The sequence below is a fragment of the Plodia interpunctella genome, chromosome 3 (genome assembly GCF_027563975.2).
Source record: "Plodia interpunctella isolate USDA-ARS_2022_Savannah chromosome 3, ilPloInte3.2, whole genome shotgun sequence".
NCBI classification, from domain to species: domain Eukaryota; kingdom Metazoa; phylum Arthropoda; class Insecta; order Lepidoptera; family Pyralidae; genus Plodia; species Plodia interpunctella.
The window spans coordinates 6,560,589-6,578,264 of record NC_071296.1 but is presented as its reverse complement, the minus strand read 5'-3'; the positions used below and the strand labels follow the sequence as shown (position 1 = coordinate 6,578,264).

The following is a 17,676-nucleotide window of genomic DNA, read 5'->3' as shown; positions in this document are numbered from 1 at the left end:
TTAATTTACCTGTGTAACTTCTATATAGTCGCTGAATCGGATGATCTTCTTCTCCTTGAGCTCGTCTACAGTGGGTCGGAAGCTGAGTTTGCGCAGTAAATAGCGTTTCTTCTCTTCCTTCTGCTTTTTCTCCTCCGCAGGAGACTGACCTGTCGATAAAAAGGTAGAAATTATTAAATGAAAGGTAATCAATTAAAATTAACAAAATCTTATTTCCTTTGGACCACATCTACGATCTCCATACGGTCGCGGTGTTACAAACCCTTTCGGTATTTATATCCCTACTTTTGGCATTTTAAATTGTTTTATTTGAATTTGTCAACATTAGAATTGTCTAGTAAAAGGAGTGCCACCGAGAGCATTTATGTATTTTTTTATTTCGATAAATTTTCCATGTCCATAATATTTATTGTGTAAGTTGCTATAAATAAACTCATTGTATTTATTTAACATGCTTACTCTTGAGAATGTTCCTCTCGACGAGCTCCTCGGCGGTGGGCCGCATGGACAGCCGCCGGATGAGGCGCGCCCCGATCGCCTCCCACGACTCCTGCCGCTCGTGCTCGCTCTGCACCACCAATATGTTTCTGCGATCCAAAATAATAATTGTTACTCGTCAAATTTATATTTCTATATCAGATAAATAGTCCACCCTGACGTAACTTTCTAACAGAGACGTTGCAATACACTAATGATAAAATAGATTCGGTACACTCGCGAACGACCACTGGCAACCGGACAGCAATATAAAATTTGCCAAAGTCCGCGCGACAACAAATATGTTTTCATAATATCTAATTAATACACAAGCTTGGCCAAATCCCAAATCGTGTAACGTATACTCAATTAATTAAGGTCGTTACACAAATAAATTTCACTTTTGTTTATCACCACTTTCTCGTACAATTTAAAACAATCGGCGATGCAAATGCGGCGACACAATGTTACAATAACTTATCACAATGCCAGTGCCAAGAGCGAGCTCGCAAAAACAGGAAGAAATAAAAGCGTCGATAACAATGACTTTGCCCGACGATGCAAACAAAAATAAACCCTCCCAGGCGCGTGCGCCGCTGTTTTACTGAGACGTCTACTTCTAGTTCTGTACTTGTAACTCTTTTTTAATTAATTATCCAGAGAAATGGCCTTGGAATTTCATTATTTTTCTACTAGACCTTGGCCATGGTTCCATATTATTAACATAATAAATGAGTATATATGTCTATGATCCCAAACGTAGTATATGGGATTATGATAACATCGTTGCAATATTCATCTCTATTACTTGAACGAATAGTGTGAAGTGAGTCATTTAATTGATGTTAAATTAAACCCGGCGAGATGGCCACCGAGCGCGATTGTTTACGTCACAGCCGCACTAATGCGCGCCCACGCATACTCCCAGCGCTCAATAGCCGTATTTGTAAACTAGATCGCTAGTCAAGACATATGTTTTCTCCAAAACTTTATTTTCAAGCATAACACTCAAAAGTTAAGATGCCAATTAAATATCGTGTTACACATTACCTCAATAAATTTCAGAAAAAGCAACCGGGTTAAATTTTGTTACGATGCCTTGTCATCAGTAAAAAAATCATTTTAGTATTCAAAGTATTTCCCAAGTAAGAAAAAAAAACACATTTAAGGGCGATTTTTTGATTTACCAATACGCCCCATACTAATTGCACTTACTTATGACGTCATCGGTCAGAGAATACTTTCGCTTAAAGTTTGATCGCTAATCTATTAACTCAGGGGTAAAAATTCAATCTGAAGTATAAATTATATGACAAAATCAACGTCCAACTTACCAGTTTACGTCTTCACCGGGCCGCAATTGGATAAACAATAATAAAGAAAAGTCGCGATACTTTGTGAGACTATTTCGGTGTCCTCGACGCTATTTTGGCGTTTCCCGTTTGATTAACACACTTTCGTTGGATGGAATCATCACTTGATTTTACCAAATACGATAATGGACTGAATGACAAAGCTTGATTTACAGCTATAGCTACAGACGTCGGCGGTTGTTTGTTTTTCTAAAGTAAATATATTTTGTTAAGGCCTGTACCTCAAAGGCCTTGCGATGCCTCTCAAAACATTAATAAAAATTAAGAAAATAAGTACTCTTTTTGCATCGCGCGCAGACTCACTAACGTCATCTTCGTAGTATTCCGACTGTCAATACTCATTGTCAAAATTGTCTTACTCAAAACAATCTGCTCGTTCGTCCTGAATGACCAAACTGACTCGGGCTGAACTGATACCAGTCACAAATGAACCAATTAAGGTGGCTCATTTTTGGAAAGATATAATTAGACGAATTCTCGTTTTCAAATGCTGTCGAAATACAGAGAATGTTAACATGCAATGTACCTGTTGATGAGCTCCTGCCGGTCGGGGCGCAGCGCCAGCTTGATGTTGAGGCTCTCCTTGCGCGCGAGCTTGGCGGCCACGCGCTCGGACTCACTGGCGCCCTCCTCGCGGTACTCCGTGTCCCAGGGCCGCGCGTTCTCCTTGTTCTCCGCCGCGTTGCCTATCCGCACCGGCCGGCTACTGCTATCGACAATATTCCACATTTATACGTGTTGTAAAATATTTCTCAAGCGACAGTCTGTAGTGTGTGCTGTGCAGTTTCATGAATCGCGTCCTAGTTTTAATACACATGATCGGATTATAGTGTTATCTTACGTTTTATGAGCACATGAGTTACTTCAGACATTTATCTTTCCTTGTAAAGAAAGTTCAAATAATCTCAAGTTTCTATACTAAAATATTTTATCACGAACAGCTACACATCTCGTAACAAAATTAAATAAGGAAAAATTAATAAACAAAGAACAAGCTCAACGTAAAATTATTGAAACATTCATAAACAACATTTACTTTTATTATTAAAACAATGAAACAGTCTTATTGATTAAATAAATTCAGCCAATAGATCATAATAATTAAAGTTTTAATGAAACACATACATGCAACACAGAACAATAATTTTTAGAGAATATGAAACAAACAACATTTTAGTTCAAAATGTCTATTTTTTTCACTTTATTCATTATATATATAGATTAGATATAATCCTTTATTCATTAGATATAATCCTTTCCTTAGAAGTTTTTTGATAAAATCATCTCCCAATACATGAATATATTCGTGTACTGAAAGCATCAGACTATGTCATGTGTTAGTGTTTTGTTCTAAAAAATGGTATTATATATTGAGAATGTACACCAAAAGTTTATTGCACTCTACACAAGTCACGATTAATTTTCTGCAAACCATTGATTTATCTCTTTAAGAATGCGTAGGGTATAATAATGAAAACTTTGTCGGTCAAATTCGGACAAAACTCTGATTGTGTATTACACAATGTGTAAAATAATGTGCATTGTTAGATGAACATCATTGATTATGCGACACCAGATGAAATGTGTTAATAACTTACAATTAAAAGAAATACTGATAATTTGTGTTTTATTGTAAGCCCGATGTGTACGAAGAAGCAATAAAGTCAATGGTTCGTAAAACCTGCACACATAAATTGCTCGTGGTAATGATTGCCACGATAAGATATTATATTAGACAATGTATTGAATAGTGCAGTCGTTCCGTATGTAGCGAGCATGAGTAAGACAGATGAGAGTCGGAAGCGTGCGATGCACGATGCAAGGTCTACAGGCGAAGCGGACCGTCGGGAGGTCTCTGTTGTAATGGCGTGGTTCGACAACACTGGCGGAATGCGACTGTTACCATATGCGGATCCTGGGTTTCGGCGGCGGCCGTCTGCTCGCCGGCACATTATGGAAATAAACGGACAACTTCACAATTACACCCACACAACAAGCTTATTCAAGTAAGTTCACTCAACTTTCAAACTTTAAGTCTGTTTAATGAGTGTTAAAAAAAGCGTAATTCTAGCACCTTTGTGAGACCAATTTCTGATCTACCTTAGTTGCAATGTATTTAGGCAACGATTGTAATAATTCACAATATGAAAAACAATGTGGTGAAAATATTTGGAAGTCCATAATAGCGTATCGTCCACGTCAGGAGCAATAATTACGAGCGGCTAAATAGACATTTATTACATTATTATGTAATAAATGTCTTATTTAACTCAACTTATTTAACCCTTCTGAATAACGTAATTTATACTCGTATCGTAAAAGGCGACAAGTATTGTGTGTCTACGAGGCGTGTAGGTAAAAGATGGCAGTTACACTTGCTCGCAGCGAATAATCATCAGCTATATATATCATGCGTATACATAATTGTATCTAGAAATATTTTTCATAGACCTAAGTCCGAAGTTTGCCATGAATGTTTTTGTTAGAAATTTTCGAATTGCCTTTTTTTAGGTCATTACAATATAGTCACGATAGGGCTCTGTCGGACCGGTAACATTATTTTAAAGATTAAGCTACGGACAATTTCTAGGGTGGGGACCAGACCCCCACATGAAGGTGATACAAAGGTACTGACTTGAAGCTGGCGTGGTGGTGGTCCTGGCGCGGCGCGAGCGGCGTGGCGGCGGGCGAGGCGCCGGGCGCCGGCCGCTTCTTCAGCGCGGACTTGAGCGGCACCGCGTTGAAGATCGGCTCCTTGGGAGGGATCTCCTCCACACGGTTGGTGTCCGCCCCCATCGGCAGGGGTTCTAAGTCGTCGTCCTCATGATCGTCCTCCTCTTCGGCTAAAAACAAACACACCCATTTTGTCGTCTATAAAAACATGAAGAACAAGAACTGAAATACGTGGAAGAAGTTAGGGAAGGCTTTTATCCAGTAGTATGACTTACTCGTAACTATAACTGGACTTTGACAATCAATAAAACATATTAATAAAACCTTGACTAAAAATTAAACAATATCTATAAACACATATTCATATTATTTATTCGACAACCGAGTGTTGACTAATAATAACAAATATGGATTTGGTTATAGTAGGATCAAGAATGTAAATTCCCATAAATAATAGCAAAACGAATACATAAACCAGTCTGCAGTGTGTGCCAGGAAGGGAACTAGGAAATAAACAAACATATTATGTTCTGAACAGGTTTAAATCACGTTGGCACGCTCTAGTTGCTCGCTCGCGTCGAACTAGGCAAACGATGTGTTATCATATCCAAGAGTCAATGCCAAAATATGGATAATGTAGACGGTTAGCTCGCGTTATAAAGAGAAGATTATTAATAATACCTACAGATTGTATCATTTACCCCAAATATATATGAAAAATGGATGGACGAAGAAGAAAAAATTAAACAAATATTATAGCTATAAGTAATTTCTTCCAAACAAAGAGAAAATTACATGTAGTGTTACTTCTCCATTTCCTTTATTTGTATTCAGCGCGGTTTGAAAAGCGAGGACGCGGCGCAATTATAAGATCGATGAGATAGCGTTTCAGTTTAACTGCTGTAGAAAAGCACAACGATCCTATCTCATAACTCGTTTCTAACAAGCTCTGGGAAAGGTTTAATTTAGAAAACCGCCAAGAAGAAATATTATTTCAAACAAATGAATATGGAAAATGTGTACATAGAAAATAATACTTTTCTTGTATATGTAACTGTCAAGGGATAAAAATGAGATAATGTTAATATTATTATTTCGAAAGTTGTCTAGAATAATAATTTACAGGACAAAGCCTATTATGTCATGAACAAGTATTACGAAGTAAGTAATGAACAAGTTAATAGGCACATAACATCAAAACTTTAATTTTCTACGTCTTTCTCATGGAATATTTTTTTACATTAACAGAATAGACTGGCCAGGTAAATTTCTCACAGTCTTTATTCACCTACCTGTCACAAAAAATCGACCCTTGAGACATAAATACCGACGGGATTTACAATGGGTCGGAGTAAAAAGTAATAATGTGGCTAATCCTTGCTGCTACTTCTCTGGACACAGGCATTCACTGTGTACTTATTCAGTTTAAGTATGATACTTTTACATTTTTTTTAACAATAAGAACTGAGAAGAAAGTCTGACGGTGGCGTATACGCCAATCATTAAATACGTATGCAATCAAACTATATTTATTTTAGCGATTGAGATGGGGTGGTAGCAATGTCGACAATAAGTATAAGTCAGATATTAATCTCCTTTTTTTCTCAGTAGTTCCAGTTTTAATAGATCCATTGTCTAGATACATAACTAGTTGATCGCTACGAATTTAGACCTCGCGAACACAATAAATTTGGATGAGTTTTTTGATGCCCCACGAACTTAAAAATTCTATTTTCGAAAGTTATCTCGTTAGAAATATACAATCATACATACAAAAAATGTATTTTTGCCCCAAGTAGAATGTTAGACAATGTCAATATTTTTTTAAAATGATTTTTCGAGACTATGACTACAGGAAATGAAAAGCCGCATCACTCTTCTGCTATAATACAACCTTATGAGGACAAGGGTCAAGGCTAGTTATGTTAGCAAATCGAAGTTACTACTCGTGAAAACTTGTAAGAGGCGTAGTATTTCTAATCATTTATGTGGTTGAAATCTTAGTTTTCGAAAAAATAAGAATATACTTATTTCCTCTAACTAAAAGTTTACATATAAGAATTACAAGAATTTTTCAATTCAAGAACTTTTTTCTTGGCGACGGTTGTCTGGAAGAAATCGCTTACAGTGGAAAACATATGTTGTATGCATATGTAAATAATGTGCAATAAAGGATTTTGTATTGTTTTGTAATACAATATAGTAAAGACAACAACACAAATTAACTGAAACAAGAAAAAGGTGGCATCATGGATTATACTCACAGTCGGAGAGAGGATGTTGCACAACTAAGTGTGGGTTGGGTTGGTGATGGTGGCGCGTGGGGCTGGGCGAGCTGAACATGGGCGGCGGCGGGATTGGCCCGATCTCCGAAACCGCGATCGGCGGCTCGGGCAGCTCCGACAGCACCAGCTGCTCTTCGCTGTCCACGTCCGTCCCGCCAGGGCCGTACCCACCCACTGAAAACATTTCGCTTGTATCTTAGACCAGCTGTTGAGCGCAGCTCCGCTCGTAGTTGCCTATTTTTGACCTCGGGTTATTAACTAAGTTTATTCCAATTTTCATTAAAATCGGCCTATCGGTTTAGCCGTGATCTGTCTATATTGCAATCACGTGATATTAGTATGGATTTCTCGTAATGTAAGATAACAATACCATAGAAAGAGACTTTGTGTTCTTTGATGTAGCGTTTTAGAGTCAGCAGAGGCAGTTAATTTTCTGATTTATTTTTGGGCTTAAGTTGGCTGTCAATATTGTTTGCAATCCACCTGGTTTGTGTTTCTGTTATCCTCTGTATTAGCATGTGTATTAGTGTTTTACTTCATATACAATAGTGGAATAAATCAAACATCTGTAGCTATCTTCAGTCCTATTTCGTTTTCCGGGTTTGACCAGAATTTGCCTAATTTAGTGATGGGACATATCATAAATGTGTTTAGATTAAACATACGAAATAATATCATCAGTATACCTATAACTTCATAAATTTTAAGATAAAATACTTATCACTATCAATCGATGACATACTAGTATGTCCGTTTACTAACTGACAAGCTCCATGCATTCCTAATAGTTTCATCACGTCTAATCTCTATGCCTTATCAAAAATAACTAACAAATAAATCAGTCGTTAAGTTACTTTCTCATTGAGGGATTTATTTCATTTTATTATTTATTTCTCGTTATCTAGACGAGGAGCATTCAGAAAATGTATTACAATTTGAACAAAAGTATTGACGTTATAACTATAATAAAATAGAATTATAAATGAACTTACTATTCCCAACATCTCCTTGATAACATATTCGTCGCGGAAGCTTTCCAGCAGACAAAGAGTTGGGCCTCTCGGGCCTCATTAACTCCCCGCCATTCTCCAGTTTGTCTTTCTTTGGTTCTGAAAAAATGATAAATACTTATGAGATTACTTATATAACATTGTTTAATCACATCAAAGTAATATAGGTACGATGCATCCTGGCTTAAACTATTGTAACTTTGGCAGAAAATGGGAGAAAGGAGCCATAAAATAAAGGTTAATGGAATTCGAGGGCAAAAAAGGATTCGCTATTACAGTTTGCGGTTCTTTATAAAGGACTGTTCCCTTTCAACTCGGCGACATAAAACAGCCGTGTATTTTCAAAATTTATAAGAGCTGAATATAGTCCGCCGCTTGTTATTCAAAAAATCCAATTATGTACAAAGAGTTTTCAAATGAGGACCTATCACGTTTTGTACATGTCGTGTTGACATTAATTGTTTGCAAGTGGATGCGTCGATATGACTCCATGAGCGGCCAAGGCCGGTTCTAAGAGTGAATGGAAGCGCGTGGTACGCGTAGTCGCTTTTCTTTAGTCTAATAATAGAGACATCGCACTACGCACAGCTATACGTAAGTATATGATTACGACGCAACTGGCCTCACTCACACTGACTGGATCATCATATATTCATCTTAAGGGATAGGAACTATAAAGTACATAACTTTCTAACCTATAGAGCCAAAGTAACAATGTACAAAGGTCGAAATCCCTCTTATGAAAGTATGTTAAGCTATTCGCATCTAAAGCCTTGGCTTCAGTAGCGAAAATTTCAAAGAGGCACAGACTTGAATAAAAATTATCTTATACAAAAAAAGATCTGCCCATTTGAATATCGACGTCAAGTATTCTTAGGTCAGAGTTATATGATAACATATACCTCAATGTAATTCTCCCACTTTTAGAAGATAGAATAATTATAAAGTATAGTAATATCAATATCTCATCAAATTATTATTGACAGTTTATAGCTGATACACAACATGTCTGCATGGTCAGCTCACTGACTTCAGCAGCAGCGTATTTACGAACAAGACAAGAGGTAAGTAGAAAGATACATTTAATTACGGAACTTATTACGGGACGAATCTTAGAATATTTTGCACTATTATTTACAAATGCGAAGAAAAACCTAGGCCACTTGCTATGGTTATTTACAAACAGTTTCGTACTTTATCGATTATGTTTATGGAGGATGACGGAATATTGTATATGGGTCAATACGAGATTGTGTCATAATACTGTTTGCGGTTAGTATTATTTCCTACGCTCTGTGTAACACAAGTATAAAGTATTACTTATATACCTAACAGAAACTATAACTCGAAACCAATTAAACCTCCCACGATGTACAACGAAATTAAAAACATAACTTAAACCAACGCTAGGCAGAAGCGAGATTGTGACAACACAATCCAAATTTAATTATCTGCTACCACAGCCGTTGATATCGGCTGAGCAGTGTTTATTCAACAGGCGGGGCGGGCGGCAAGCTGGCAGAGAAGAGGGGGGTGAATCGATGGTGCCGCCCTTGGCCGAGCTACCCCGAGGACGTTCGGGCCGCTGCAGCGTTATGTAACCATCAGCCTCCGACACGTGGATATCGAACCCGATACCCCTCGTCCTTGGATAACGTCCTCGCTGTCAAGTCAGCTCGCTATCTCGCGACGCGGAAATGGAAATTCACACTCTTTTAGCCCGCCTATTGTTTTGTGCAATTCAGTTTTATGAATAAGAAATTAACTAAATAATAAATGAGAAAAATATATACCTCTACTTAACAGTATTTATTAAATAGCTTTTTTAGTTCTGTTGTGATTGTGCCCAAATTCTATAAAGTAAATAAAAAGCAAGCCTAGTGTCCTAAAATTATTCTAAATCAGTCATTTAGTTTTGTTGTTAAACTAATTATTACATAAACGTCAATCAACGCGAATATAATGGTAGGAGGCCGTCGAAATCCCATGACGTAACCGGGAAGTAATGCCAATAGCGAAAAGGATGGAGAAGCCAGTAATAGCATCACGCAATGTCAAGAGTACGAGATGGACACGCGGCGCAGGCGCAGGCGGGCTGCATGCTTTTACACCTCGTCATGTCACGTAAACTACACGACGCGACACCAATGCGCACCCACCACCACGAGCTCGTTAAAAATACATTTAGCCGTATGAAAAAGAAAAATATTTAACGCTGGTACGTTAGGCATTTGGTTTGTTGGCCTGTTAACACGTTTTAAATTGAACGAATACTTTATATTGTTAAAAATAAATTAAAATTACTACTGTCGTTTTGAATCGCGGCGTCCCCGAGTTGATGTTCAACAGAAAAATGTTTAATTTTATAAAGGCATACTGGGTGAATTTCAAACGAAACTTTGTTTTGTCCAAATGTTTGGTGACTTTCTATAAATATAGTTTTGATGATAAAATTCAGCCTTCTATAGATTGTGTGGGTTGACTGACGCTTACATCAAACGATTATAAATAATTGAAAAAATATTCATAAAGAGAACAATCAAATTAGTGAAACCTTTAATCTAGGTCGCCAATATTGAGGCAAGTAGAATACGTATGGTGATGAGACTCGGCCGCGGTGACGACTGGCGCGTGGGTGGCCGATGACGGATGAAATAATGGAGGACTTTTGAAGCAAAAAATATCAAAATATTGACTACAACTCTACCGATTATATTGTAGGCAGCAAATAACCGGGAAAAAATGTTAAGCCGGTGACAGACGGACGGACGAACAGATATGACGAAACTATGGGTTCAACCATCAGATTCAGATTACAAATAAATCAACCCACCAGATTGAGTGCTGGAACTTGCATTGATAATATCGCTCACAATTTTAAATTAAAATGCAAAACGCATGTACTGGATTTCGCCATTTCTGATCACACTGCTCAAATTATAGAGATTCCAATTAATAAATTTCATAAGTTAACAAAATGGTGTATCAAAATGCGTGTTCTAGGGCGGGAAAATTTAGAAATTTTCAAAAAATATATTAAAGATTTTTCGTTTTCAGATATTTACAGCACAAGTGATCCCAATAAAGCTTTTGAATGTTTTTTTGAGGATTTTAGATTGTTATACAACCTCTGTTTTCCGTATATAACAGTGAAAATAAATAATAACATAAAAACGAAATGGATTTCAAAAGGTATTAGAATTTGTTGCAGAAAAAAAAGGGCCTTACTGTGGAAATATAGAAAATTTCCTTCGAACCAAAATAAAATCGTTTTTAAAAACTATTCCAAAAAACTAAAGAATATCATAAACTTAACTCAAAAGGCTCAAAATTCACATTATATACACAATTCACAAAATAAATCAAAGGCTACTTGGAAAATTATTAATAAAAGCAAAAAGAAGACAGATTATATCACTAAAATACAGAAAAATGGTAAAATTATTACAGACCCTAAACTTATAGCGGACGCTTTCAATTCTCATTTCATTGAGACAATTGAGAGTTCTTCGAAAGTATTAAACCATAAAGTTGATTTGCCAATGCAGTCTCAATCCATGTTCCTCTTACCGATTTCACCAGAAAATGTGGTTAGCATTATAAAATCTTTAAAAAATAAAAATAGTACAGGACATGATGACATTTCTGTAAAGGTTGTCAAATTTATAGGGACTGAAATTGCTTCACATCTTTCACATTTGATAAATATGTGCATTGCTGAAGGTACATATCCAGAAAGCCTAAAAACAACCGTCATTAAACCGCTGCATAAAAAAGATAGCAAATTAAACATGTCAAACTTTAGACCAGTAGCTTTGGGTTCGGTATTCACTAAAATAATTGAAAAATATATTTATGACGCAATATATAATTACTTGACTAAATATAATTTATTATGTGACGAACAGATGGGATTCCGTAAAAATAGATCTATAAATATGGCCATTTTTAAATTACTTGACATAATTATGAATAATGTGGATAATAGAATAGATGTATGTGCTCTTTTCACTGATATGACCCAAGCTTTCGATTTTGTTAATCATAAAAGACTGATTGATAAGTTGCATTCTTATGGAATACGAGGAAATATCCTAGATCTTATAGAATCATTTCTGGCCAACCGTAAACAGTATGTTGAAATACCTAGTATTTGCCCTATGACAAAACAAGAGATAAAACACTGTTCTGACCTAAAAATAAATAAATTCGGTGTTCCTCAGGGCAGCGTTTTGGGGCCACTGTTATTTCTGATTTACATTAATGATTTACCTATGCACGTCAGACAACATATGGTGCTATTCGCTGATGATAGCACAGCTGTGATAAAATGTGACAAAAAAAGCGAATATGAAAATGACATAAATATGGTATTAAATGATATTATACAATGGCTTAATATGAATAATTTAAAAATTAATTTAAAGAAATCTAATATAATGCATTTTTATCAAAGAGTAACTAATCAGGAAGTAATTGTTAAATATGATGAGCAATACATTGACGAAGTTAATTCAACGAAATTTCTAGGCCTCATAATTGACAGTAAATTAACTTGGAAGAGTCAAGCTGAACATATTTGTAAAAAATTAAGTGTGTCTGCCTATGCACTTTTTCAACTATATAAAAAGGCAAAAATGGATGTACTATTGGTAGCGTATCATGGTATAGTTGCACCTACACTACGTTATGGTGTAATTTTTTGGGGTAACTCAGTAGAGAAGGACAGAATCTTTAAGGCACAAAAGAGGTGCATAAGATCTATGTGTGGCCTCAAGACCAAAGACAGTTGCCTTCCCTTTTTTAAGTCTTTAAAAATAATGACTCTTCCATGCATATACATTTTCGAAATATGTATTTTTGTAAAAATGAACCCTAATATGTTTGTTAAAGTGTGTAACATTAGAACCAATCCGGAAAGAGTGCGACCACAATACAGGAATAAACTAGTAGTTGGGGGCCACAAAACAGCTCTAATGGAAAAAAGTGTATTTGGAATGTGTCCCATCATATATAACAAATTACCAGATAGTTTTAAGAATCTTAATTTAGTGACTTTTAAAAATAAATTAAAATTGCTCTTGACTGATAAATGTTATTACACTATACATGAATATTTGAATGACAATCTCCATAATTGTGATTATTGACTAATTTGTAACAATAAATTTCTAATGACAATGTTTCATACAGATAATTTAGTGAATTGAATCTTATTATAATATTTTTATTTTTGAATTGTAATAAATGAAGTAGTGATAATATGACAATATCCGAATGTGTCAGATTTCAATTAAAAGCACAATATTTGTATGTCGTATTGACGGCACGGCATAGCGTTCTGAGTGATTTTGAAACAACTGCATGTAAATGTGTGTACCTATGTTCAACAAATAAATCATTTGTATTTGTATTTGTATTTAACCTTAAAACCTACGATGCTCTTTAAAAAAAGTACTACCTATTAGCTAATATATATTGAATTACATGAAGATTTATATATAACCTATTAAACAGTATCGTGCTTTTGGTATGTTGCATTAAAGATAAATCACAGAAATGGTTCGTTGATGTTTCTTTGAATTGAAAATTGGCTAAATTAAGCTTCATAAAGGACATTTACCCTGTTGAACCAGCGTTGTGTAGCTTCTCAGTCAAAAGGAGCCAGCCCGTAATAAATTAAGCACTTATAAATAAACTCTGTTATTTACAGGTAAAAGTAAAGGTGAGCTAACAAAGGGTTGATTCGAGCATTGGTTATTATACGAGAGCGTTGAGCGGTGCGGTGCGGCGAGCGATACCATTAGCGTAACGCGGGCGATATCATAAGCAGAGCGGAGATGCAAAAGCAGCGGAAGGAAATCGCCCTAGAACCGCGCGGTTCCCTGCCTTTCAGGTCGGCCGCCCGCCCACACATCATTTTTCGAATTTTTGCTTTTTAATAATTATTAATCGTTTATGTGTTAAGACCATTTCTTTTATCTATTGTTAGGACCTTAGTGATCTAAGCTTAGGACAAGACAAACAAGAACAAGAAGGACATTATTAATTCTCATTCACATTCAAATAACTATTTTATAATAACAAACATCGTGATTTGTTTTAATTTATGTTTTACTAAAATCTTTGAGTACCATTAAAAAAATTAAGGAAACTAGATAGCATTTTTTTAAATTAAGTACAATACACATTATGTAAACTCTGTAGCGCTTAAAGATCACTGACAAAATGTCATATTTGAAAAATATTAATGGTATACAACAAAAGGGTAGCATGCTGCATTTTTCTACCCCATCCTGAGCGCAGGTCCCTCTTATTTTATGCTGGGCTCTTATTTTATTCGGGAATGTATGATTGACATACGGGAGAGCAATTAAAACGTGTATTTAGTCTGCATCAGCGCACAAAATCACGGCTCCACATGCCGCAAATAGTTGTACAAGGTCAGGCGACGCTTTACGTCGTAATTTATCGAAATCAACGCAGCCGGCGCCTATTTCGCGATGTACCGTATCATCGAAAACATCCGCGTTAGTTTAAACGCAACTGGAATCTTGCAGATCGATCATGTGCCTCGATATATCATGGTAATGAATGGGAGCAGACCGCTCGAAAGCTCGTAACTGATTCAATGGTTATTTATTTCAAGAATTCAATATTATATTCTTGGCCGATTAACGAGATTGGGAATGTGAACAAGGTGTCCTGTCCATAGATAATGTTAAAAAAATTCCTGACTTTTCCCTGACCATTTCTTTCAATTTTCAATAAGTATGTTTTATTTGTAGTTTTTAAGCGATGTACAAAAAGTACAATTTATTAAAAATTTCACGCTCAAACTGTACTTTTTCTTTTTTATTTGACTCGTGCCTGGGTATTCAAGTACAAGCATGAGGGACGAGGGTAAGCAATGCCTGACCAAGTGTAGTCGTCACATAGTTTTCTTCAGAAACATGACAGGTCGACGGGAAACAGACTTATGGAAAGAGCACTGCGCCGTTAAACTTATTGATAGCCAATAATTTTACTAAGTAGGTGTACACTAATTTCACCTTTACTGAATAAATTACAATCCAAAAACAAATGCAATTTTACAATGACTGGGAAAATTGACCACAAGAATCTTAATTATATTATATAGGTTGGATTTCAAAACGTTGAAATATCGGTTATGTCATGGGTTTACGATGGTACCAACATCTACATCGCAGCGAAGTACAAAGACGTAATCATAATCTCTAGCCAAAATTACAGGACAAGCTTTAAACGATATGGCTGAATAAATAATATACATACAGGTACGTTGTAGGCACAATGAACCCTGAATACATTAAAACAATAAGCTATACATACACAAGAAGGTGAACTTAAGGGAACGGGGCGTGGGAGTTCAGACTTTCCCGGACTACGGGGCGCGATAACAATGAATATTTTATCAATTTGCAGAAATGACAACGAAAATGCGCCGTTAAAACAAATTTGGATTCATGAATAAAACTAGGTCAAGTATAATTAGTACTAATTATGAATGAACAAAATTGAATTATACAAAGCAAGTAGAGTCTAGTCTCTTGCCAGTTAGCTACTGTAACAATACGAAACCAGAGTTTGAGATGTTTAACACTCGTCCAGTGTATTGGCCAACGAAGAATACCATTACCTTGAGAATTCAAGGATTTTCAGTCATTTCTTTGACCTGCTCTTAAATTGAAACATGTGACGGACACATTGGTAACAGTAACATCTGTTGTATGTGTAGTGCCGATGCTGGTTTGGCAATGTGAACGTCAACTACTTAAATAGCCGGAAATGAAAACTACAATCAATAAGATTTTTACGACTAAGATAATTATTTTTTAAAGATTCATGAAAGAAACATGCCTTGTTATGCCATATTACAATCAACGTTATGCGTGAAACAAACTATGATATCAATCGGCAATAAGCTTGAACGATGAGTACGTGACATTGATATTGAAGAGTGGCGCAACGCGGCAGGTGAGTGACCAGTTTCTGTCGGCAAGCCGGTGGCGATCGGATGTAAGCTGATGATGGAGTATGGATAGACGTTGGAAGACTTGCAAGTGCATGCCGATTTTAATAGTGGTACCGTTGTGGCGCGCGAACAGCGTGAGGTTTCCAGCGTGTCTCGGGATAGGAGACTTGCGGCGCACGTAGTAGTGGTCGTGGCGCTGAGGCGGCGGCGGCGGCACGAAGGGCGGTGGTGGCGGAAGGCGCGCTGGCCTCCGCCGGGCGCCGCCTGCGAACGCGTCCATGGCGGCGAGCGTGCCGACGTCGCCCATGCTCGCGGCGCGCTCGCGGCTACTCGACTGCGGCCGGCAGACGATCGTTACGCCGCCCCCGAACCCCGGCACCGCGCACATTCTTCGATCGTCGCCCGCCCTCCGTGCTCGCTATCCGCCCGCCCACGAGCCGCCTCGCTTTGTTTTGAATTTTTAATTTATCGCCATTCATCTAGCTCATGCAACGTGCAAGTACAAAAATGAACAGCGGAGGGTTCATAAATGATGTGACCGTTTTATTATTTACAGCTTCATTCATTTATTTCAGTTTCTTTTTCTTACAGTTCTAATAAACTAAAGTACAGAGAAAAAATACGAATAAATAAAAATAAGCTTCTATAGCCTAACCTAACCTGCCGTCTTTAGACTGAGGAATCTTATCTCATTTATTTTTATTGTTACATTAAAAGCTTACAAGTTTCCAGTAAAATAAGAATGTATAGTAAAGATCGGAATACTTTACTTTCCGAAACTTCTAATTAATCGTTTTTGAAGGGCTAGGTTTGTTTAAGTTCTTACTTTCGACTAATCAAGTATACAGTTAATTGAAAATTGAGTAAATTTATTAACGTATATTTGTTATATTATCCCACTAATGAACCTATTTAGCTGTAACATTGATTATATGCAGATCCATTATGCACATTTTATTAAATCAGCATGATTACTATGGGAAAATATATTCCATTCCATATTGGAAATTCCGTACGTAATTGCTAATCTGAACAGCTGATTTATTGTGGTCTAGACATCCAGTAAGTCTTCTTAAAGATAGCATATATTCATAACATAGAGAGGAAGGTAAAAATCTTATATAGTGATAAGCCCCGAATATTATTTGTCATATTCAGAATGGAGTAATCTTTAGTTATTGTTCCTAGGGAGTAACAATCGGTAAAAGTCGCGGTAATAGCTTGTCTGATTCACAAACGTCATCCTCCCACACTGTGCTTATCCCATGTGGCCAGTTGCAATAGCATGCTTGACGTCATCACGAACCAAGCAGTGCAATGAGACTCGTCGACTGCTTTATTATTCATTATCGTGCAAGGTTTAGTCATGCGCGACATGTGAGCCAATGCAGAACTTTGTTGAGTAAACTATTAAATTTATGACAGTCTAAGTGAGCCGGTGTACACTTTTCTGAGTACTTCGGGAATATGTGGTAATGTTATTCCGGCTTATGCCAATCAAATATCTAAACCTTAACGGTTTAGACGTATAAATATAATTATGTAAAATTTTAAATCCATATTAATATGCATATTAATATATCCATAATAATATTCCAAATGTCTGTGTAGTTTTTAAGATCTGTGACATGTTATAAAAAATCATTTTAGATAATATGGTGAATAAATTAATATGAAGTTCAAGTAAATATACAAACTTATAATATCATAAGGATGATGGAATTTAGAGAATGACAAAGCTTATTTATATTTACGGATCCGCCGTCTACAGTGCTGTGGCTTCTCCGGTCAAGGGTGATCAATGAATTATAGCTACTGTCAACCAGCATTAATATGATATGATGGCTATAAAATAAAAAGAC

The 17,676-nt window shown here is 36.5% G+C and overlaps 1 protein-coding gene across 12 annotated transcripts in view; it reads right to left on the bottom strand.

Annotated features, from left to right (window-relative positions):
• LOC128683579 (uncharacterized protein) overlaps window positions 1–17,676 on the bottom strand; it is a 46,126-nt gene that overhangs the window by 4,569 nt on the left and 23,881 nt on the right. For 7 of the 12 annotated variants that reach the window (XM_053769339.2, XM_053769341.2, XM_053769348.2 and 4 more), the window contains 7 exons: window positions 7,801–7,917; window positions 6,788–6,982; window positions 4,486–4,693; window positions 3,754–3,786; window positions 2,377–2,559; window positions 460–587; window positions 10–149 (listed from right to left, as the gene is read on the bottom strand). In XM_053769339.2, coding sequence (XP_053625314.1) covers window positions 10–149; window positions 460–587; window positions 2,377–2,559; window positions 3,754–3,786; window positions 4,486–4,693; window positions 6,788–6,982; window positions 7,801–7,917 — 1,004 coding nt within the window. Of the gene's footprint in view, window positions 1–9; window positions 150–459; window positions 588–2,376; window positions 2,560–3,753; window positions 3,787–4,485; window positions 4,694–6,787; window positions 6,983–7,800; window positions 7,918–15,928; window positions 16,218–17,676 lie in introns of those variants that run through there. The other 5 variants (XM_053769340.2, XM_053769342.2, XM_053769350.1 and 2 more) reach the window with 4 other exon arrangements.